General features: G+C 45.2%; 1 protein-coding gene and 1 non-coding gene across 3 annotated transcripts in view; one reads left to right on the top strand and one right to left on the bottom strand.

Moving 5' to 3' along the window:
- Nucleotides 1-23,091, bottom strand: part of FBXW8 (F-box and WD repeat domain containing 8) — a 119,217-nt gene that overhangs the window by 84,745 nt on the left and 11,381 nt on the right. For both annotated transcript variants that reach the window (XR_003415507.2, XM_015068585.3), the window contains exons 2-3: nucleotides 19,763-19,867; nucleotides 1,967-2,131 (exon numbers count right to left, since the gene is read on the bottom strand). Coding sequence is in view for 1 of the 2 variants with exons in the window: in XM_015068585.3 (XP_014924071.3) it covers nucleotides 1,967-2,131; nucleotides 19,763-19,867 (270 nt within the window). In the remaining variant the exon portion in view is untranslated. The remainder of the gene's footprint in view (nucleotides 1-1,966; nucleotides 2,132-19,762; nucleotides 19,868-23,091) is intronic.
- Nucleotides 11,626-11,710, top strand: TRNAR-UCG (transfer RNA arginine (anticodon UCG)). Its single transcript has one exon. It is a non-coding gene; the product is annotated as a tRNA-Arg (tRNA).

Raw genomic sequence — 23,091 nt, 5'->3', positions numbered from 1 at the left:
CAGGCCAGGCTGTACGGGAGGAGCATTAAACAGTCATCCTCGCCACTACCCTATGAGCAGGCTACCATCAGCCCCCACTTTAGAGAGGGGAAAACGGGGGCATCCGAAGGAAAGCAACTTGCTCTAACACCACCTTTCATGTTTCGATGGAGCTTTCTCTCTAGAATCACAGTAAGAATCCCACCATCACAGTCAGGGCAGGATTTCCCATTTCACATTTCACTTTCGCAGTCCTCACTGTTAACAGGGCCAGGAAAGGGGCTGAGCCATCTGACTCCAGTCCACTAACTCATTTATCAAGCGCTAACCAAACAAATGGCTTTATACTTGCTAAAGACAACTAGACGTTCCAGTCAACTGTATGGTTGCAGCGGTTATGGAGGGCCAGATGCCTGGAGGCAGGGCTCCGGACACCTTCACTGCTGCCACCTCCAGCGGATGAGGAGGTACCTGCCTCCCTCTGGGGCTTTCTCCACCACCAAAGAGGAAGCAGAAAACTTAGCGGCTGCACTCTCTCAGGGTCTGACGGCTCCGAATTCGAGCCGATGTACACAGACCATTGCAGCACCCACGTGCACAATTCAAAATATCCCTCCTTCCCGGAGGGAAAGGCCCCAGTTCAAGCTAACTCACCAGCTCTCCTTCAATTCCAGCCCTTCCTGCCAGGCTCGGGCCCAGCTCGTCTAAGCAGCTCTGTCAAACCCTCACAGCTGCCTCTCACCGACTTCCCTCACGCAGGCCCAGCCAAGCACATGGGCAAGAAGGCTGGGTGGGGAGGGGTCTCCACACGAGGCTATCATCTGGTGAGCACACAGCTGCGGGGCCAGGGTGGTTTTTACTCAGAGGTGTCTTAACAGCCTATGAAAGGACACCTATGCTCGTTCCCCTTGGAAAGGCAGTTCTCAGCCGGGGGCCATTGTGCCCCCGCCCCAAGGGACATCTGACACGCCTGAAGCCATCTGTGGCTGTCACGACGTGGGGTAGGTGGAGGATGCTATTGGCACCCACTGGGTAGAGGTTAAGGAAGCTGCTCAACATGCTACCACACACACAGGGCAGCCCCCACCAAAGGAGTTGTCTGGCCCCTAATGCGAGGTTGAGAAACACTGCTCCTATTCGCTTGACTAGAAACTGTGAGTTTACCCAGACCAAGAGCATCGGTCACTAATGAGGTTATGAGGTGACCGAGGACGGACCCGCACACAGGCAACGGGTCACCGTCAGTAATGAGCAAAAGCCTGTGATCTCAAAGTCCTTTAGGATCGACCTTTACAGGAGTGGAGGCAGTAGGTGTGGTTCCACCGCTGCCCTACAAGGGCGTCTCCAGCTACCAGGTAGGAAGGAGGGCCGCCACCGCACTGTGGTCTTGACAGGCCTCGAACAGCTTTACGTAACGCCGTTCTTGACAGCGATTTCCTACAGAAACACAGCACCGTGCAAATTCTTAGCTGTGATCTAATATTTCTGTAGAGATTTTGCGTGATAAATGCTATGGAAGCAAGCCAGTGGGTTATGTGAGGGGAGAGAAGACAGGACTCAGAGACATTTAACAACCTCCCTCGCAGTCACTGGAAATCACATTTGCGGCACTGCTTTCGTATTCAGGTGGTGCTTTTGCTTTGTTGATGCGTCAGGGGTCAGGGTCGGTGAAAGTGAAAGGGGACTGCACTGAGCACGAGCCATCAGAGGGGAGGGGGCGGCACCCCAACCTCACCCCTCCTCTCCTAGACAACAGGATGCTCCCCAACAGCACGGTTGCAAAGGGGGGCAGATACCCTAACGGCGAGCAAAATGGGCAACGAACCACCGGCAGCCGACAGGATGCTCATCGCACTCCTCTTTGCTTTTGGCAGTTAGTTGGCCTCAGGCCGTAATCGGAGGGCCTGCGGGGTTAATCCGGGGCCTGGATTCCCGCGTCCTGGCCGGCTATTCTTCAGTACAGGTAACGAGATTGGCCACCGCCTACCTTCCAGTTGGTTCTTAACATGTGTTCCTTGGCTCGGCACTCTTGGAAGATGAGCTTCCAGCACGAGTAATCAGAGATGCTGCTCTCGGGAAGGTGCCCTTCCTGCCGGCACAGCCGGTACCAAAGCACTTCGTCTTCGGCAATCACCTTCCACGTCTTGCTCACCTAAAACGGCACAAGTGACACAAATGTCGAATTCTGCAATTAGAGAAGCCCCTCGCCATCCAAAAATCAATCAACACCTTTATTATTACCCCGAGTTTATGGCAGTATAAAACGTCTCATTAACAAAACATTCTGAGGTGGAAAAGAAATACAAGCAAACGTTTCCAGTTTTATTTTTCGAGATTTCCAAACTGTTGTTCTATCAGTTCATACCACATGTTAGATGCCTTGGTTAAATTATTATATAACATGTAAGGAGAAAATACACAAATACATAAACAGCAAAAAATGTAAACTGCAACTGTACAGGTTTTCAGACCAGAATGTCTTCACTTTCCTTTTACCAATGGGCACTTGTGTTTCTTTCCTTTTCTTTCTTTCTTTTCCTTCTTTCTTTCTTTCTTTCTTTTTTTTTTTATATTTCTTCTTATACAAGTGGAGACTGACTGTCTCTGAAATAAAAGGCTGTAAGAAAATCAATATCCATAACTCAACACTTCTGGTCATATGAGAAATTCAAATTTATATTATGTAGAAAAACTTAGACTTTAAGTGGATAGACTAAAAAAAAAATTTTACACAAAACTCAAGCTGTTCACCAGGACCATAACGTCTGATAGAGAGAAATTAATGTTCTGTCTGGACTGAATTTCAAATCCCAACAGTATCCAGAGGAAATGGCCATTTTTGCTATTAGTATTCTGTCCTCCAAACCTAACTCAGGGGACAAAGCAGTTACTTCTTCACAGGATACCGTACAAAGTTGTACAAAAGGTGGACTCTGTTGGCAAGATGAGAGAATGATCCAGCAAATCAACATGATCTTGAGTTTGTGGGGTCAAGTGCTTAACACTTGCCGCCCATCTAAAGGTTGAGACTCATTTCTAATAAAGTGAAGGTCATGGCCACTGGTTTACAGTAACCTGTGCTCCTGAACACTCCCTTGGGGCCACTTCAAGACGTAGAATACACAGACAGAAGAGAGAACACGAGACAAAGTAGGCGAGAGTGCACACAGCATGTGTCTCATTAGGATTCCTCGTTTGAAGAAGTACCAATAGGTAGTTCACTTTTAGGATGGCAGAATAAAGAACTCCAAAAATCTGCTCCTACATTCAAGCAACAAGAATACTGCCAAAAGTTGTCAAAATCAACTTTTTCAGAACTCTGGAAATTAACTAAAGACTTTCAACATTCCGAGGAGCATTTATTCAAGAAAAATGTTTTCATCTTGGTAAGGGCAACTACCTCCATGTTGTTTTAACTTGCACTAATCCCATCCTCCTCTGCCGGCACCACAGGTAGCTCCACGGTAACCTTGAAAAACAACAGCCTCGCCACTATGGTAGCTGTGGAAACCAGCAGCCTGGAAGACACCAAAGGGGCCAGGTGGCTTCACAGGTGCCCAAAATGCCATCCCCAGGGAATGGTCACCATTTGACCTGTGTGACAGCCTGCTGGAAAGCTCTCTTCTGGAGGCTTGTCTTTATCTGACCTGACTCAAAGCTTCCTCTGCCTTATCTCCAGTGCATTTGTCCCAAACAGTAAGGGAGAACTGTTTAAGGTTGTGGCTGCCTGAGGTACCATTACCACCCTGGGGCTACAAAGAGTTGACCTAAAACTTAAAAGGGAAACCTGGGGAATGGGAGGTCCCTAAGGGGCTTTGAAAGGCTCCCACAGATTTTTGGGAGTCAGTGTCATGCACCTGTATAGGACTGTGTGTGCGCCCAAAAAAGGGATCAGAAGGCCCTGATCTCTCACTCTGGCTAAACTTGAAGCTTTGCACAGCATGATGTGAAGGCTAAAACAGAGTTGTGAACCTCTGGCACAATGAAAGCATGCCCCAACATACAGAAAGCAACTCAGCAAAAGATGGGAGATCTATTGCTTCAACATATTTAAGGAAACCTCTGTCCAATCACTAACCACTCAGCTAAATGAGCAGAGATTTCAGTGGTCACACATGATAAAAAATACAAACCAGAGTATTAGTCCAGAAAAGTCACTAAAAAATAGCAGCAATAACAAACAAAAACTAACTCTCCAGAAGAGAGTGAATCACATTTTAAAGGAGTTGTCAATTTTAAACACAAAATGTAGACACATGCAAAGAAACAGTAAAGAATGAACCATATGTGGAAAGAAAAAGCAGCCTGAGCAAGTCCAGACTTTGGACTTATTAAACTAAGACTTTAAGTCAGCTATTATAAATATGTTCAAAACACTAAAGGAGAGCATGTCTAGAAAAATAAAAGTTATACGCACAATATTTCACCAAGTAGAAAACAGTGACAAAGAAACTTTAAAAAAACACAAGTTTTAAAGTCAAAAAGCACAGTAACTGAAATAAAAAATTCAATAGAGGGGCTCAACGGATTTGAGCTAACAGAATAATCAGCAAACTCAAGGTCAATTAAGATTATCCAGTCTAGGGGCGTCTGGGTGGCTTAGTTGGTTGGGTGTCCAGCTTCGGCTCAGATCATGATCTCGTGGTTCAGGAGTTCAAGCCCTGCATTGGACTCTCTGTTGTCAGCACAGAGCCTGCTTCGGTTCCTCTGTCCCCCCTCTCTCTCTGCCCCTCGTCAGCTCGTTCTGCCTCTCTCCCTCCCCCTCTCCCCCCCCCACTTTCGGAATAAATAAACTTAAAAAAAAAAAAAGATTATCCAGTCTAAGGAAAAAAAAAAAAAAGGACAAAAGAACCCCCCTTCCCAAAATTAACAGAACCTCAGAGACCTACTGGATACCATCCAAGTGGATCAACAAAGGCATTATCGGAGTCCTATAAGGGAAGGAGAAAGGGGTAGAAGGAACATCTGAAGAAATAATGGCTAGAAACTTTCCAAACATGATGAAAAACATTGATCCACACACTAAAGCAGCTCACTGAACTCCATGAAGGATAAACTCAAAGAGATGCACACCTAAACACATCATAGTCAAATTGTTGAAAACTGAAAAGCAACAAAAGAAAAAGACACATTGTGTGTTCTTCTCATTAAAAATTGGGGAGGTCAGAAAGCAGTCGGCTGGCATATTCAAAGTGCTAAAGGAAGAGACTGCCAACCAGTAACTGCATCTAGCGAAACTACCCCCCAAAATAAGAGAGAAATTATTCCAAGATAAATAAAAATAAGATAATTCATCACTAGTAGACTTACTTGTCCTACAAGAAACACCAAGGGAGTCCTTTAGGCTAAATACAAGGACACCAGACAGGAACTCAACCCACATAAATAAAGAAAGTAAACCAGTAAAAGTCATTACAAGGGTAAATATAAAAGACAGTATAAATACAGTTTTGCTTGCAATGCTTTTCTTTTATCTAATTAAAAAGATAACTGCCTAAAGTAAAACAATAAAGACATAATTTGTATGAAATAATAGTTAAAGAAGGGAGAAGGAATGAAGTTATATCGTAGCAGCTTTGCTATACTATTGAAAGTAAGTTGGCATTAATACAAACTAGATTGTTTTAAGACGTCAGTTGTAATCCCTGGGCAATCATTAAGAAAAAAAACTTTAAAAAGAGTAGCAAAAGATAAAAGGAATTAAAATAGTATGCTAGAAAAAGGTCTACTTAAACACAAAAGGAGGCAGTAATGAAGAGAAAGAGGAACTAAAATGACATAAGACATACAGAAAACAAATAGCAAAATGGCAGATATAAATGCTTCCTTATCAATAATTATATTAAATGGAAATGGACTAAGCACTCCAAGCAAAAGACAGAGATTGGTGGTATAAATAAACATGACCTAAGGATATGCTGACTACAAGATAACTACATACTTTTTTTTTTTTAAAGTAGGCTTCACTCCCAGTGTGGGGCTTGAACTCACAGCCCTGAGATCAAGACCTGAGCTGAGATCAAGAGTCGGACACTTAACTGACTGAGCTGCCCAGATGTCCCCATACATTTTTTTTTAACTAAACTCTGCACCCAACGTGGGGCTCAAACTCACAACCCCGAGATCAAGAGTCACATGCTCTACAACAGAGACAACCAGGTGCCCTGAGACACACACACTTTAGATCCACACAAACAGTAAAAGGATAGAAAAAGGTATAACTTGTAAGCAGTACCTGAAAGAGAGCTAGAGTGCATATACCAATACCACTTAAAATAACTTTTAAGACAAAAATGATTACTAGAGACAAAAGATATTTTTATAATGAGGGTCAATCCATCACAAAAACCTAACAATTGTAAACATATATTCCTAACAACAAAGCCCCCAAACACAAGCAAAAAAATGAAAAAACTGAAGAAATGGATAATCGGACTCCAATACCCACTTTCGATAAAAGATAGAATAAGTAGAATATCTATCAACAAGAAAATAGAAGAACCCAACACTATAAACCAACTAGACATAAGAGACATCCATGAGACACTCTACTCAACAACAATTTGAGCATTATTCTCAAGTGCAATGGAACACTCTACAGGATAGACCATATACTAGGCTATAAAACAAATCTCAATAAATTCAAAAGAACCAAAATTATACAAAGTATGTTCTCTGACCACAGTGGAGTGAAAATCAGAAATTGATAAAAGGAGGAAATATGGGGAATTCACAAATGTGTGGAAATTAAACAACACACTAACAAATGCTAACATGCTAAACAACCAATGTGTCAAAGAAGAAACTGCAGAAGAAACTAGAAAATACTCTGCAGTGAGTGAAAATAACAGAACGTTCAAAACTTATGAGGCACAGTGAAGGCAGTGCTTAGAGAAAAATTTATAGCTATAAATTCCCATATTTTAAAAAAATCTAAAATCTATAACCTAGCCTTCCAGAGGCTAGGTTAGAGAAAAAGAAAACTAAACCCAAGAAGAAAATAAAAATTACAACAGAAACGGGGCGCCTGGGTGGCTCAGTTCGTTGAGCATCCGACTTCAGCTCCGAGCATGATCTCACGGTTCAGGAGTTTGAGCCCCACATCGGGCTCGCTGCTGTCAGCACAAAACCTGCTTTGGATCCTCTGCTCTGTCTCCTTCTCTCTCTGCCCCTCCCGGCTTGTGCTCACTCTCTCAAAAATAAACGTTAAAAAAAATTTACACACACACAAATTACAACAGAAATAAGTGAAACAAAAAGAAAATGAAGTAAAAACTGGTTACTTGCAAAGATCACCAAAATTTACAAACCTTTAGCTAGACTGACCAAATGGGGGCGTGGGTGTGGAGAAGGCTCAAATTCCTAAACCCAAGGAGAGGGGCCATCACTATCGACAACCACAAAAACAAAAAGCATTACAAAGGGACACTATGAACAATTTATATGCCAAAACTAGGTGATTATAGGCAAATGCTTAGAAAAAGACACGAAGTACTGAAGTTAACTCGAGAGGATGGAAAATCTGCATAGACTTACAAGAGGTTACATTAGTGATTAAAACAACAACAACTTAGCACAAAGCAAAGTCCAAGCCTAGATGACATCACTGGTAAATTCTAAATGTTTGAAAAGAATTTTAAAAATGGTTAAAACTAAGTTAAAAGAACTTTTAAAAGAATTAACTCTTACCAAATGTTTTAAAAGATTAATGAATTAACCAATCATTCACAAATTCTTCCAAAAACAAAAGAGGAGGGAACACTTCCCAACACCTTCTACGAGGCTAGTATTTCTCTGATATCCAAACCAGACAAAGACCTCACAAGAAAACTACAAACCAATAATTCCTGATGTGATGAACATACGTAAAAATCTTCAACAAAACCCCAGCAATCTGAATCCAGCTATGTACAACAAGGGTAGTACGTCATAACCCTGTGCGATTTGTCTCAGGGATGCAGAGTCAGTTTAACACACAAATATCAAGGTGATATCCTGGTACTAGGGTCAAGGACAAAAACCACATGCAGTTCTCAGATTAACAAACACTTTAAAATTAAAGGGAATTCACTATATTCAAAATAAATCTGTACTATACAAAAGAGTTCCTTTACATAATGATGTCCCTAAAGAGCCCTAAAGTGATAGGGATATAAATACAAATTTGATCAACTTTTTAGGAAGGCGCTCAAGGTCACCTGTATTATCCAAGGAGCAGCAAGATATAATAGAAAACCAGTTACACTTGGGGTGAAAAAACCCCAAACCTCAGATTCTTGTGTCCAGTCTTTCACTAACTAGCTGCGGGACTGTGACAAGGTCACTAGGCTTTTCCGCACCGCTTTCCTCCTCAGTGGTCGGGAGGAATCCGACACCTTAAAATGTCTCTTACAACACTAAACTATGACCCTGGGGCCTTGGTTTTCTCATCCTCCAAATGTGAGCCACCATATCCCACCACCCACAGAGCCGTTATGCATCTCAAAGGGTTCAAGTGTTGTGCAAGTGTAATTCTTTACACACAGGTCACACACTACGTAGGTCACCACCGATAACACTACAGGATACAGCTCCTTATTGTAAACTTACGCTGCTCCAGTTACTTTAAAGAAGCCATTAGCTTTTTATTTTTACAAATAACTTTTATTAAATCTAAATTTTTTTTTTAACGTTTATTTATTTTTGAGACAGAGAGACAGAGCATGAATGGGGGAGGGTCAGAGAGAGAGGGAGACACAGAATCTGAAACAGGCTCCAGGCTCTGAGCTGTCAGCACAGAGCCCGACGCGGGGCTCGAACTCATGGACCGCAAGATCATGACCTGAGCTGAAGTCGGCTGCTCAACCGACTGAGCCACCCAGGCGCCCCAACTTTTATTAAATCTATAGTGGGGTGCTTGCTACTTGCTCCACTGCAGCAGAAAGAGGCTAGAACTTAGAAGTAAAAGTTAGTCTGAGGGGCGCCTGGGTGGCTCAGTCAGTTAATTAAGTGTCTGACTTCGGCTCAGGTCATAATCTCACAGTTCGTGAGTTTGAGCCCATGTCAGGTTCTGTGCCAACAGCTCAGAGCCTGGGGCCTGCTTCAGATTTTGTGTGTGTGTGTGTGTGTGTGTGTGTCTGCCCCTCCCCCACTCACACTGTCTCTGTCTCTCAAAAGACAGACATTAAAAAAATAATTTAAAAAAAATAAGTAAAAATTAGTCAGAATCCAAGAACTCGGGTTGTTTCAGTGTCAAAATTTCTGATTTTCCATCTCGAGCAGACTATATTAAAAACATTCCTTAGGATACCTTACTCAACTGAAAGTACACTAAAAGTGTCAAAGTGACACTGACCCACAGAACATTCTTGTGATGGCACACTGAAATTCTGGCTTCCTTGATTACATTTTTGCTGTGTATGCGGGCATGTAAGCTCTACGTGTGACAAACAATCATGTCACCTAGGTCACCTTCCCTTTAGGCACGGGCACTCTGAGTGGAAGGCACAGCGTCAGAAATTAGACTAGGTGGCACAAAGTACTACGAGGCTCCAATCACTTTTCTGAACCAAAGTGCCACACCATGATGCAGCAGGGGTCACACTGGCTCCAGTGTTCGATTGTTTAGAAACTGAAGAAGAGAGGTCCCGGAGACCAACCGGGGCAACTCCCCACCCCAGGAAGGGCTCCTCCTGGCAGCCCTGGTTGGGGAGAGGCTTCTGCAGAGAGCTGACCCTCACATCGGGCTGATCGACCGCAAAGCAGTCTGGCTATTAGGAAGTACTTCCTCCCTTTCCTTAGTAAAGGGATTCCACTCATGGCCCTAATTTTGCCTTTCTGAAGAAATCTCTATTCCTTCTTCCACTGATAGTTCTTCAAAAGGCTGAAGATACCATAATGATTCCCCTTAGTCATCTTGTAGGTCTAACTATCGTCCATTTCTTCAACTAACTGCCCTAGGACTAGACTGGTTCATGTACCCATGATCTCTGAACGTACCCTAGTATTTATGCATATACAGTAACCCCCTTCACTTGTGGTACTCAGGATGGAACACTATCCCAAATGTGGGCTGTCAAGTGCCACAAACAGGAGGATTTTATCAGACGCTCATTTGCTGCTTCACTTGTAAATACACCATCGTGGCTACTAAACTCACAGTGCACCAAACCTTCTGGAGTCTGTTTAGTTAATTAAACATTTAAAGCAAACAACAACAAAAATACTACAAACACCTGTGGACTCACCATCCCACTTAAGATACTGATAAGTTCAAAGTCCCACGGGGCACTTGGGTGGCTCAGTCAGTTGAGCATCCGACTTCGGCTCAGGTCATGATCTCACAGCTCGTGAGTTCGAGCCCTGGGTTGGGCTCTGTGCTGATAGCTCAGAGCCTGGAGCCTGCTTCGGCTTCTGTGTCTCCCTCTCTCTCTGCCTCTAACCCACTTGCATCCTGTCTCTGTCTCTCTCAAAAATAAATAAACATTAAAAAAAATTTTTTTAATAAATAATAAATAAATAAATAAAAATAATAAAGTCCTGTACATTTCTGATGCACATACTCTCCCCTGCCTCAAGGGTAATCTGAATTTGGTGTTCATCATTCTTCAGAGTTTTTTGTTTTTTTTAAACACAAACGGCAAGTAAAGTCCCTACCTCTTACTTTCACTCTATGTTTTTTTTTAATATAATTTTAAAACCCATTTTAAACCCCAGCTCACTGTACCCACCCCCTTCCCAGCATTTTAGCGCATCTCTGAATCCCAATTCTGTCATCTGTTGCATTAGTTACTTCTCCCATACACACTCTTCTGCAAAATATGGTCTGCGGGCCTTTGTGTCTTATTTACAGAAAAAAAAAGTTAACCAGGATGGGGCTGAGGACAGAGCCCGTGGCAAACCACTATAGCCCTCCCCCCCACCAAGGCTGACATGGGTCCATTAAGCAGCCCACCCCAGGCCTGGCCACAGCATCAGTTACAAATCCACGTACCCACACTGTCAGCCCACCCTTCTCCACCTTAGCCAGGAGGGCATCAGGGAAACCAACCCTCACCTGATCACAAGTGGTCAGGCCATAAAGAATGGGAGAGCGACTCTGTAACACCGAAGCTCCGGTTCTGACGAGACAGAACACCACGGTTTTATTTTGGGCGTGTTTGGTCCACAGCTGAGCCTGCCCCTGCCACGAGCGGTGTCTGTCCATCTGTCTGTGCCAGAGTTGAGTCTGAGCACCGGGCAATCACGAAGAGCAGAGAGGGACGGACCAACGTGAGCTGTGAGGGAGCCAAGCCACAACTCCAATGGTTCCAGAGCAGAATCACCTCCCTACCAGACCTCTGGAATTCGGGGTTAAATAAAGTAGAAGATCAGGGCTAACAGCCAGCAACCCTAATGGGTCCTCAAAGGCAGCAAATGCTGACTAAACACAGGGCAGCTCCCCTCTGATCTGGGGATACGTGAGCCTTTTCGGTAAAAATTATAAAATGTAAAATGTTGTAAAAACTATGAAATGTAACTGGACAAAAGACTCAGAGTAGCTGAGACAGGATATAAACGGTAGGCATTATTGCACAGACTGGCACTTTCCAAAGCATGTCCAGTAAAACAACAGCTCCTCAGGGGGGTTAATCATGTTACTTTTAAAAAGGATTCCATGGCCGGGGCGCCCGGGTGGCTCAGTCGGTTGAGCGTCCGACTTCGGCTCGGGTCATGATCTCACCGTCTGCGGGTTCGAGCCCCGCGCCGGGCTCTGTGCGGACAGCTCGGAGCCTGGAGCTACTTCGGGTTCTGTGTCTCCCTTTCTCTCTGCCCCTTCCTCACTCATTCTCTCTCAAAAATAAACATTAAAAAAATTTTTTTCAAGGATTCCATGGTCAGAGGAGTTTGGGGAACACTGGTTTAGACAACACTAAGCAGCGCTATTCGCTGCAGAACTTCTGAGAGCTTTCAATCCGCTGACGCGTGCTGGGGCTCTCTCAGAAGGATGGGACCCGCTGCGTTCCTCGACCTTCCTTGGCTCCTGAACGCTTCCTGCAAGAACAGTCCGAAGGCTCTGGTGCCCTGCAGCAGACACTGGCGAGAACACTGGCGGCCCGACTGCGGCCTGCGCCACAAGGAGCAGCGATTCTGCATCCGCCAAGCAGACCCCCCCGCAGAACACTTCTCCCCTGTGGCGGGGAGCTGCCGGGAAAGGTTTTGGTCTCTGCCTTTACAGCCAGGCTGGATCCCAAGCCTGGACCACGCGTGGGGCAATGTTTTTAACCCTCTAGTGCAAAAACTAGCTACAGGACATTTTGTTCTTTGTTGTTATTTTTTTTTTTTTTTAACGTTTATTTATCTTTGAGACAGAGAGAGACAGAGTGCAAGCGGGGGAGGGGCAGAGAGAGAGGGAGACGCAGAATCGGAAGCGGGCTCCAGGCTCCGAGCGGTCGGCCCGGAGCCCGACGGACGCGGGGCTCGAACTCACGGACCGCGAGATCGTGACCTGAGCCGAAGTCGGACGCTTAACCGGCTGAGCCCCCCAGGCGCCCCTGTCGTTATTTTAAGTAGATGGAGCCACTGAATCAGCGGCAGCGTTTGAAGAAAACCCAAATCCGACGCTCAGTGATTACAAACTAGAAGATACCAGTTAAAATAAACATTCTGGAATAGTTTTCAGGAGATCTACTACACCATACAGTTCTCAGCCACTTTAAAATAGAGGAACTTTTTTCTCAGTGAGACTTTCAAGAAGTCCCCCATACATGAGACCTTAAAAGCACCGGAAGCAGAAAACAGGTTTTTCTCTCCCCTTCAAAGAAAATGCCAAGTCACCTTAAACAACATGACCTGAAATTTGTATAACAGGGTTTTGGGATGAAAAACGGAGAACAAAAAGCTGATGTTTTGGCACATCACTCCCACTGCTAGCCCCTAGATCACAGGGCTTATTCTGTGGAAAGTAATATTCAGGACCAAGTTTAAATCCTGGATAACCAACAATAATCTCTTTGAGGGATTTACAAAAACTAGAGGCGAGAGTTCCTTCCAAAAAGGGATCAGGACCATACCTACAGTTAGGTATTAAACACAGAAACGCGCCAACAATTTCTTTGGCAAACTGTAAAGGGAGGGTGCTTTTTCTCTCTTCTTTTAAAGGAGCACCAAAATGACAGGTTTTAAGAATTTCTTTTAATCCTGAAAGGAAAAGCAAAACAAAATAATAAGACCTAAACTTTCACAATTTTAAAGATTCTCACCAAAAAGAAAGCTAATAGTTTAAATTTCTTACATTAAATTAAATCTTGTAAGTTTATAAGCCTGAATTTTCCAAAGGCCTAATGGTCTTTAATACACTAGGACTGGAATGGCTCTGCCCAGTAAAAGCCCCACTGAGTGAGCCTCAGCTGTGAGAATTTGCTAATAAAAGTGTCTCCAGCATTTTGCTTTATAGCACCACTGTGAATTACAGCATCAAAAAAAAAAAAAAAAAGAGAAAGAAAGAAAGAAAGCAAGCAAGCAAGCAAGCAAGCAAGCCCTTGGCTCAAAAACTAGCTTTATTAACTCTGCCTGGATTAGGGTTACCAGTGAGGCCCCTGACAAGGGGAAAAGCATCATTGTTCTAGTCACATGTTCACGAATCAAGTCTATTTGGGGAAGATATACCTTGCACAGACAGTTCTACATACACTCATTCTCTCAATTTCCTTATCTCCTTTTTCCCCCATTCACTCTCAAACCTGCTCACCCTAGCCCCAGATTCACCCCGTGTGCACCATGCCACGGATTCTGGTCAAGGTTGCCAGTGACCTCCAAGGTGCTAAATCCAATGGCTACTTCTCAGTCATCCTCTTGCTTGACTAACAGTTGCACTTAACCCTCTGATCGCTGTCTCCTCCTCGAAAAGGTTATCCCTTGGTTCCAGGGGACCGTGTGCTCTGGGTTCCTCCCCACGTCACAGAGACTGCCTTCTCCAATGCCTCATCTTGGCCTCTCACCACTGTGGCGTGACAGGGCTCAATCCCTGAATCCCCCACCCCCTTCGCTCACTTCCCTGATGACCTCGTCCAGTTTCCTGGACTTAAATGCCAATGATGCGCTCACGGCTCCCCAGTTCCTATCTCCCTCCAGCCTCACATCTCACTACTGATCTTCCCCCAAAACTTGGTCATCTCACGGTCTCCCCCTGGTCAGTAACCACAATCTCGTCCGTGCGGTTGTTTAGGCCAAATAAACAGAGTCCCGGCCAACTCCTCTTTCTCTCCCCCTTCCATTGCCATTGGCAGTCCCGACTTTGCCCACATCTACTGGTACCACGCGCTCCAAGCCACCATCTTCTCTCGTCTGGGTTATTTGAGTAGCTCACTCACGGGTCTCCCTGCTGCATCCTTGTCCCCCTTCAAGTCCGGTCTCCACACAGCAACCGAGATGATCCCGCTCAGAAGGGAAGTCAGACCTTGTAACTACTCTGCTCAAAGCACTCGAACGGCTTCCCGCCTCATTCCGAATAAACGTTCAAGTTATTTTGACGGATTTAAGTGCCTTTCACATTTTGACTATTTCTTCTTCTCTTATCCCCATCTGCTCATTATACCTTCACCCCTATTAGTTTCCTGTTGGTGCTCTAACAAATTACCACAAACCTAGTATCTAAAACCAATACAAATTTATTCTGTTTGGTTCTGGAGGCCAGAAGTCCAAAATCAAAGTGTAGGAGGCAGGGCTCCATTTCTTCTGGAGGCTTTGGGGGAAATATCTGTTTCCTTCTTTCCACCTTCTATTCCTCAGCTTTGTAGTCTGTTCCTCCATTTTCACAGCCAACAACGCACCATTTTCTCTTCTCTCTGACCTCCAGCCTTCCTCCTGGAGGGAGCCCACCTGGATCATCCAAGATAACCATCCCAGCCCAAGATCCTTAACCTCCTCACATCTGCAAAGGCCCGTTACCAGACGAGGTAACATATTCATAGGTTCTGAGGATTAGGAAGGGGACATCTCGGGGAAGGGGCATTATTCTACCACCTCCTCCCGGCTCTGACCTTCCTGCTGTTCCTCTACCCTAACAGGTGCGCACCACCTCAAGGCCTCTGCACCTGCTACGGGCCTCCGCCAGAGACCTGCACAGCTTCTTTCTTCCCTCGTTCAGGTCTTTGCCCAAAGGTCACCTTCCCTGTGAAGTCTTCCCTGGCCGCTTACAAGGGCAGCCCCCACCTCTGGGGGCACAGGTTTCTCCATAGCACACATCACCATCTGGAACACACGTTACTTAACTGGGTGGGCGCTTACTAAAGGAAGGGGTAAATAACTGAAAGAGACGGAGAAACAAGTCCAACTTTTAAAAATTCAACACTTAAAAAAAAAAACTGCATTGCTTTTATTTTCAATGGCCAGCTTCTGGCACGTACTGTCCTCAAGAGGCTCTGACTTTCTTATAAATACCAGTTCTCGCTTTCTGGGGTTTTTTCCCCCCTTCTTTTAAACTTTTCAATTAGGGACAATTTCAAACACACACAAAATAAAGTGAGCAGTAGAAAGCGCCTCAGGACTCAGTCCCCAGGACTCAGTTCAAGTAATTATCAAGACCCTGTCCTTCTTTTTGCAGCCGGCTCCCCATCTTCTCCCAGAGTTGCTGTGTTTCAGTCACCCCCGTTAAAGGAGGCAGCCACGGTAACTCTGCGAATTAAAAGGAAACCCCTGAGGGGGCCTGGGCCCGGGGCATGTGTCCCTGGGAGATGGAGTCAAGTGGCAAAGGCCACTATTAAGGACGAAAGGAACCCTGCCAGCAGTTACCGGTTTTCAGAATCATTTCTGCTAAGAAAAATCAGTCTAGCAGCGCTTGGCTGTGGACTCCCAGCTTGAAAGACTCCATGAAGATCTTTAGCCATAAAACCTCAGATTTTAGGTGCTTCTGTTTGGATATCTGGGAAGATCACGAGATCACATTTTCCTTAAAGCCTGAAATATCAGGGGTGCCTGGCCGGCTCAGTCAGTAGAGTGTGCTACTCCTGATTTCAAGGTTGTGAGTTCAAGCCCCGTCTCGAGTGTAGAACCTACTTAACAACTTCAAACATCATGATCTATCTGGTGTGGTGGGCTTTAGTTCCCAATTTATCTATTTTGGTATCACCTGCTTCTTGCTTACCAATTTTATCATACATCTTAAGCTGTTAACCTCCGTCTCTTCCCTTGTTCCTTTACTGCTCTCTTCATGCACGTTTTTCTACGTCTCACTTGAAGAATGTGACATTGTTACCTATGCAGCTAGATTTCTAAAATTTTACTTTAGCAAATATACATAAATAAAATGTGATACAAATGAAAGTTTAAAAAAAGACCAAATTATAGAGATGAAAACAGATCAGGGTTGCCAGGGGTTAGGGATGGGGAGTGGCAGGGGTGGCCAGGCCAGAAAAGGTAGCACAAAAGATCCTTGTGATGAATGTTGTACACCTTTACTGTGTGGTCACACAAATCCACCACACCTGTGATAAAACTGCACAGAACTAAATTCACTCACAAGTGTACGTAAAACTGTGGAAATCTGAGTAAGCTCCGTGGACTGTACTGAGGTCAGTTTCCTGGCTTTGATAGGACTAGGTCGTTACGCAAGATATTGCCAACGAAGGAAACTGGGGAAGAGAACACAAGACCTCTCCGTACTATCTTTTGCAACTACCCATGAATTTATGATTATTTTTAAAGTTTTAAAAATGAAAGTCAGTAAATCCTAAAACTGTTACTCCTCAGAATTATTCATATTGTAATATAATAGCAGACTTACTCTTCCCATAAAAAAAAAAAACTTTCTGTAACTTTGAACTCAGTTTTGTAATTGTTATCCATTTAAAAATATTATCTTTTAAAGTGCCAGGGATCTTGTGGGCGTGCACACACACCCACATACAAAACCATAAAATTATAAGTAGCAAAACGATAAAGCCGTCCAATGAATCGCCCAGTGCATAACTTTGTTTACTACAAGTCACACTGTTCTCAAGACCTTTCGGCATGGAACACTCCCACAAGGACACTAAATCCCTCGAGGGACAACTATGGATAGCAAGGAGCTAGAAAGGTCAGCAGCAGAGGTATACAAGGATCACAGGACTTTCTTTCTGGAAGCACACTTTCTTTCTGGAAGCACAAAGCCTACAAAGCAGAAAAAGAGGGGATGCAGAAAGGAGACAAAGTCAAAGCAAAATCACTTCTCCAGCACAGTTCGTGGCATAATTAAATCTCAACAAGTCCTTCCCGATCTGGGTTCCTTACTGTTAGTCAGTTACCAATTTGGCATACAGATCTAAGCAAACAGGTTTTCTCCAAGGGCACACAAATAGTTCACAGTGCCAATTCCACTAGAACTGGCCCAATTTCACTAAAATCCCAAGGTGGCTCGATTAAAAGAGAAAAGAGACAGACAGGGACAGACAGAGCAAGCCCCCTCTAAAATCAAATCATAAAGCAGCAGGACATTCCACTCAACAGAAGGACTTTTTCCCAGTTTCAAAAATAAAAACACCCCAAGAAACAAATGAAAATGCTACTCATCTTTATTACTTTGCAGTTGTATTTTAATGCTCGAAAAAACAAAGCCAATTCTAAAAATCACTGGCCGCCCATGGTCACCTTCATGAAAAGGCACTATTTAAAAAAAAAAAAAAAAAAAAATTCTTGGCTTCATAGACCAGAGCCACCGGAAGGGTTCTGCTTAAGAATCTTTTCTATTCATATACGTGTGCTCTAAAAATTAGATTGAAAGGAAAAACAAAAAACAAATCCAACTGGCCAAAGAGAGAAGAATTCTGCTGGACAATTGGACCACTGTGTTGCAAATGAAACCGTTCACACCTGCACAATAATCTCACCAGCATAACGAATCTCTCCTGAAACGCAGCCCCCTTGTACCAAAAGGGGGATCTCTTCTTCCACCAGATCCTATCTTTCACCAATAAACTCTTTGGATGAGAAAACCAGCAGCAGACGTGAAAGCCACATGGCCCTCTACAAAGCGGGGGAGCAAAAAGCAATGTTAAAAGAAATGATTCCTTGAACAGCAGCTCCCTATCAAGAGTGAAGATTTTATCATCTAATGCGGACTTTGTGGAAAACAGCTAGCTATTAGACCCTGTTCCAAGACTTCGGCTAACAGCATCAGGCTGAAATCCAGGAGTTGGACTCATTTAGCTACACCCTTGTTTTCAACTCTCGGGAACAGGGCCAAAGTGTAAAGTTAGAATAGAACAAATCCAATTTCCAAGGGAAAGAAGAAGATGATATAGGTACTCTTGCTTAATGCGACTGATAGGCTCCGAGCATGGTTTACGTTTCAGTCCGTTTTTATTTAGTGAATTTTAGCCCTGGAATAATTCCTTCCATCATTCCTAAAGATTCCAGACTCTGCATCAAAAAAAAAAATAGTCGCGAACACCCCCACGTAATAGTGTGGCAGTCAAGAACCCTGTAAACTTTTTCAAATTCGTATCTAGGTAGAAAATTTTGATTAGGCAAACTGCTTCATAAAAAAATAGCATAAGCCAGAAACTTTTAAAATTGCCTTGTATTTTCTGTGACTTCACGGAAGTGCCAGAGTAGCAACCTCCAGAGTCTAAATCTGGTCACTAGAGTTTACACCTCTCAAGCTGCCGTAATGTTTTTAACTCCACGTTCTTGGTGCTTTGGGGTTTTTTTGTTTGTTTGTTTGTTTTTTACATTTTTTAAAGTTTATTTATTTCAGTAATCTCTACACCTAACGTGGGGCTTGAACTCACAACCCCGAGATCAAGAGTTGCATTCTCTTCCAACTGAGCCAGCCAGGCATCCCTGGATTTTTAGTACCACTCCATTTTACCTAGTTCTTTCTTTTAAAGGTGTAGACACGTATGTAAAATGCAGTCTAGAATCCAGGGGTAGGAAATGGTAGCCATTAGATAAATTAATTCTTTGGGAGTTACGGACAACAGATACTCTTTCTCCTGGGAAATACAGTTATCCATGAAAGCCAAATGGTCAGCAATCATATATTTGTCTTTGGAGAAATTATACTCTTTGCCAAAAAGAGGTGAACAAGAGACCCAATTTAATGGCATAAACCTTTGCCTCTCCAAGTGTGGCCAAAGCCACGCTGACATAACCTGGTTCGGAACGCAGAATATGAGTCCCACTCCGGACCTCCTGAGTTGGAATTTGCATCTTATCAAGATCCCCTGTGATTCACGTACACAGTGAAGCGTGGCCCGGACGGTATCTGCCACCGTGCCACCCCACGGGCATATGCCCCAGAAGGCAGGAGATGGGGACACCGATTTGCAATTCCCTCAGCGGGTGTCAGTTCTCAGGTGCCTCGCACCTCACTGAGTGGGATTCTAGTGTTTAAAGGGCAATTTGGACTCTACGCCTAAAACGCGACTTCGCGGTTTTGTCCCCAGGCTGACCCTCAGCTCCCAACCCAACGACTGGCTTGATCTGACCAAGGGCTGGCGGCATCTCTGCATTAAAAACAGCGAGGACATGCACAGCTCAGGCTAGCTCGAGAAGCAGAGCACAAAGTCGTCGGTCACGAGCACACTGCCACAGGCCAACCCTACGGAGACTGCGGGGGAACAGAGCTCTTGAGCAGACAGTCACAAAGAGACAAACACCAACTGGAGATGTGGAGCAGAAGCCTTAGGTTCAGGGTTGCTTTCCTTCAAGCAGAGTGGCTACTTGATTCCTTCCTTCTTTCAAGTCTGCAGTTCTGGGAAGTCACGTTCTGTTACCCAGGAGCTTCCTATACTTTTGTCTCGCATGGAAGTAAACCTTGAACACCAGTTTAGTGGCTGCTTACCTGTGCACACCTTCCCAGGTCTTTCCTGTCCAGATACTGAAATATGTTGATTGCCAGTTCGTAAGGCAGCTGGATGTCAAAGAAGGGCACGTCATCCATTTCATTCTGAGGAGAAGAAAAGGGAAAGAAACTTACAATTCGGAGGAATGAAAATGCTCCTTTTGATGACAAGAGATATCGTGAGGTGGGAACAAGAGAGGTGCTGTCGTCCCGGAGGGAGCCACGCATTCTCACGACTCCACGGGGCAGTCACGGAACGGACTCACAACCGGACGGCCACGAGCCCACCCTCCTCACTCTCCACTTGTGAAATCCGCAAGGCCACTTCCCATAAGGCTTCACAAAGGAGAAGCAAGGGCGCCAGCTGACAACCTGGGGTGGGAGAGGTGGACACCTCGGGCATCTGCGCACAGGCTGCGGGAAGCTCTTGGCCTCTAAGGGAAGCTGAGCGGTGTGTAGCCAAGGTGGTGAGCTTTGAAATCGGAGGGGCCACTGGTCCCCCCAGGACAACTCTTACTTCACCCCCGCCCCCCGGAGGGCAGCGAGAACCTGCAGCCAAAGAAGCGCTGACCGAGGTAGGTCACTAAGGGGCCTCCGTCAGGGGAGTAGGGCTATGAACGGGGGTGAGAAGTACACAAACGAAATGCTGCTCCTGAAGGAGGTGAGCACCGCCTCCCTTCCGCCGCTGGAGAAGCACAGGGTTTCCTAATGCACTCAGGGGCCCCCACCGGTGAACCTGAGGGAGCCAGTGCAAACAATGCAGATCTTCGGTGTCATTTATTAATGTGGAGAAATGAGAGCTCGCCCGCCTTTGGATAAGCAATTAGGGATGAGGTAACAGGCTTTATTTGAGAGATAAGGCTGTCATGACGATCCTGGTAGCACAAAGGAACGGGAGGGTGAAACACAAAGAAAGCCAAGAGTGTATGTGTTCCTCTCTGCCTGTTCCCAAATCCACCTGCTGAAGTTCACTTTTGTACATATTTCTGCAAAGCTAGGCAAAGCAGGCTGTTGGTCTCAATGGAACTTAATAAAATTCATTTTTAATAAGCTCTGGCTGACATCAGTGACTTGTAGGTTGCCAGCGAATTCGTAATTCACCGAACACAACGGTCCTATACCGCAAGCTACAGTCTGAAAGCTGAAAGTCATCTCGGCATTTTTAAGGGAACGTGAGCACTGATTTAGACCCGACCAAGATCCAGGGTAAAGATTTTTCTGGATCATGTTTCCATTCATCTAGGAGTCTCAGAGCTAAAAGATAACGTGAAGGCCTAAGAAGAAAATGTGTTGACTTTGCAACAACAGTGCAAGGCTGAGTACGAGGGCCAAAAAGGAGCTCTGGAGGGAACAGAGCAAGAGCTGACGGTTCTCTGGGGGCAAAGACAGGGCAGAATGTGAAACCGGCAGAGAGATGTTGGCCATACAGGGGGAGACAAAACGGGAAAAAATCTGCAAGTGTAATCAGCAGGCGAAGGGGTCCCGCCTAAAAACGTAACGGAAAGTCATTAGTCTGATGTCAGGCTAGGTCCCCTCTTACAGCTAGTCGGCTTCATTCGTGAGGAGAAGAGGCAGCTCTCTCTCACTTGCCCCAGATACAACTGGAGACTCCTTCACACAACCCAGTGGGGGGCAGGGGGGGTCACCCACTGCCAGCTGAGCAAAGCCACACACGAGCCAGCCTGTCATTTGTGACCCTGGAGTTCCCTCTGCTTTCTCTTGGATTACTGGACCATGATAAGGTGAAGGAGCCTACTTTACCTCCTTGGTAGAGAAACAAGGGAAAAATGCTTATCCTTCCTTAACCTCATACGAGAAGGAGGAAGGCCAACACAAGCCTGCACTCGTGCAAAGTGAACTCCTGTTGAGCTTTTCACGGTTAGAGATGCCAGGCATCACTTTCTTCCATCGGTCCCCCCTTCGGGACTATCAACTGCTTTCTGGATGTGACACTACCGTAATGAAGCAGGACAAATCGCCTTTGTTTTTAGTTATCCTAGGACAGAAAATCACACTTCTGGTGGCGGGAGGCTTCCCCCTCTTCTGCTCACTGAGATGGCCAATCCTCCCTCCTCCCGGAGAACGGCGCCTCTGCCCTAGCAGAGCCACAGCCCTGCCGCCTTCCTCCTTGATCCCAACCACGGTGACCTCTGAGATGGAGGTTCAGGACCAAGGGTCAATCTGATAACCTTGGTTCTGCCAGTTGAGTAACCACGTGACTACGCTAAATACATCCGAGCCTCGGCTTCGTCTCTAAAGCAGAATGTACCTACTTGGGAGAGTTACAAGAATAAAGCGAAATGGTACACAGGAAGGGTGTGGGCGGGCCAAGTGCCAGAGCAAAGCATAGAATACCTGATCAATACTGCCATCTTCCTTCCTGGAGTGGCACCCCAGCTCTCTTCTTCCCCTTCAACAAGTATTGGCTGATTAGGTCCACATTCCATGGGGCTACTGTACGTGCTGTTTACACAGAAAAGCGGTCTCCCCCTGTCCTACCAGAAGCAAAGGACAGTTGGCGACAGTGGAGAGGGGAAGGCACGTGGACATGAAGTATTCAGGAGTCTGAACGATGGGAGTGTCTCTACAACAGGTCTTTTTCCAGAGAAACTTTCCAAGAGAATCACCAATTTTAAAAGGTTATACCACGGTAGTAACCAAAGAAGGATCTGCTTTAGTGCACAGTGGAAGACAACAGTGTAGCCACCGCCGAGAGCAGATGACCAGTCAGGGGTGTAATGTCCCTCACGCCAACAAATTAGCTGAGATGCCATGCTGGTCTCACTGTTAATGTACCTGTGATGATGCGTCTTGAGAACTGAACTTCACAGCAATAAATTATAATTATGTAAACACAAACATTACAAAGCCACACTTCTTAAAAATCACTGTGCTCCGAGAATTACAACGTCTAAACTCCAAAATGACTGTCAACCCCCAACAGATCAGATTCCAGACTCATGTGAACAACCCTCCCTGTTGCTACCACTGGTTGGGGAATGGCAGGGAAGGAAAGAAACCGATGTGCTAAAGGAAGGTCCACCTCTCAAGACCTACGGAGACCCGCAAGGTCAGGAGATCGAAGGCTGAAGTTTCAGGCTGCACACTTGGAATCTTTTTGGCAAGATATTTTTATCACCAGTCCGTGTAGTGGATGCTGCAGGGGTCACTCAGACTCTACCTGTGGGTCCCTAACACTCATTCCCCCAGATGGGCACAATGCTTCCTGCTCATGGCTCACTGGCTCAGCCTGACAGCAGAGTCCCTTCCTAGGCGGTGCCCTTGGTCAAACAAGCTGCCTTGTCCAAGGCTACATCCCCTCCTGGAAC

The sequence above is a fragment of the Acinonyx jubatus genome, chromosome D3 (genome assembly GCF_027475565.1).
Source record: "Acinonyx jubatus isolate Ajub_Pintada_27869175 chromosome D3, VMU_Ajub_asm_v1.0, whole genome shotgun sequence".
Lineage (NCBI taxonomy): Eukaryota > Metazoa > Chordata > Mammalia > Carnivora > Felidae > Acinonyx > Acinonyx jubatus.
The sequence above is the reverse complement of the archived record's forward strand: the minus strand, read 5'-3'. Positions and strand labels throughout refer to the sequence as shown.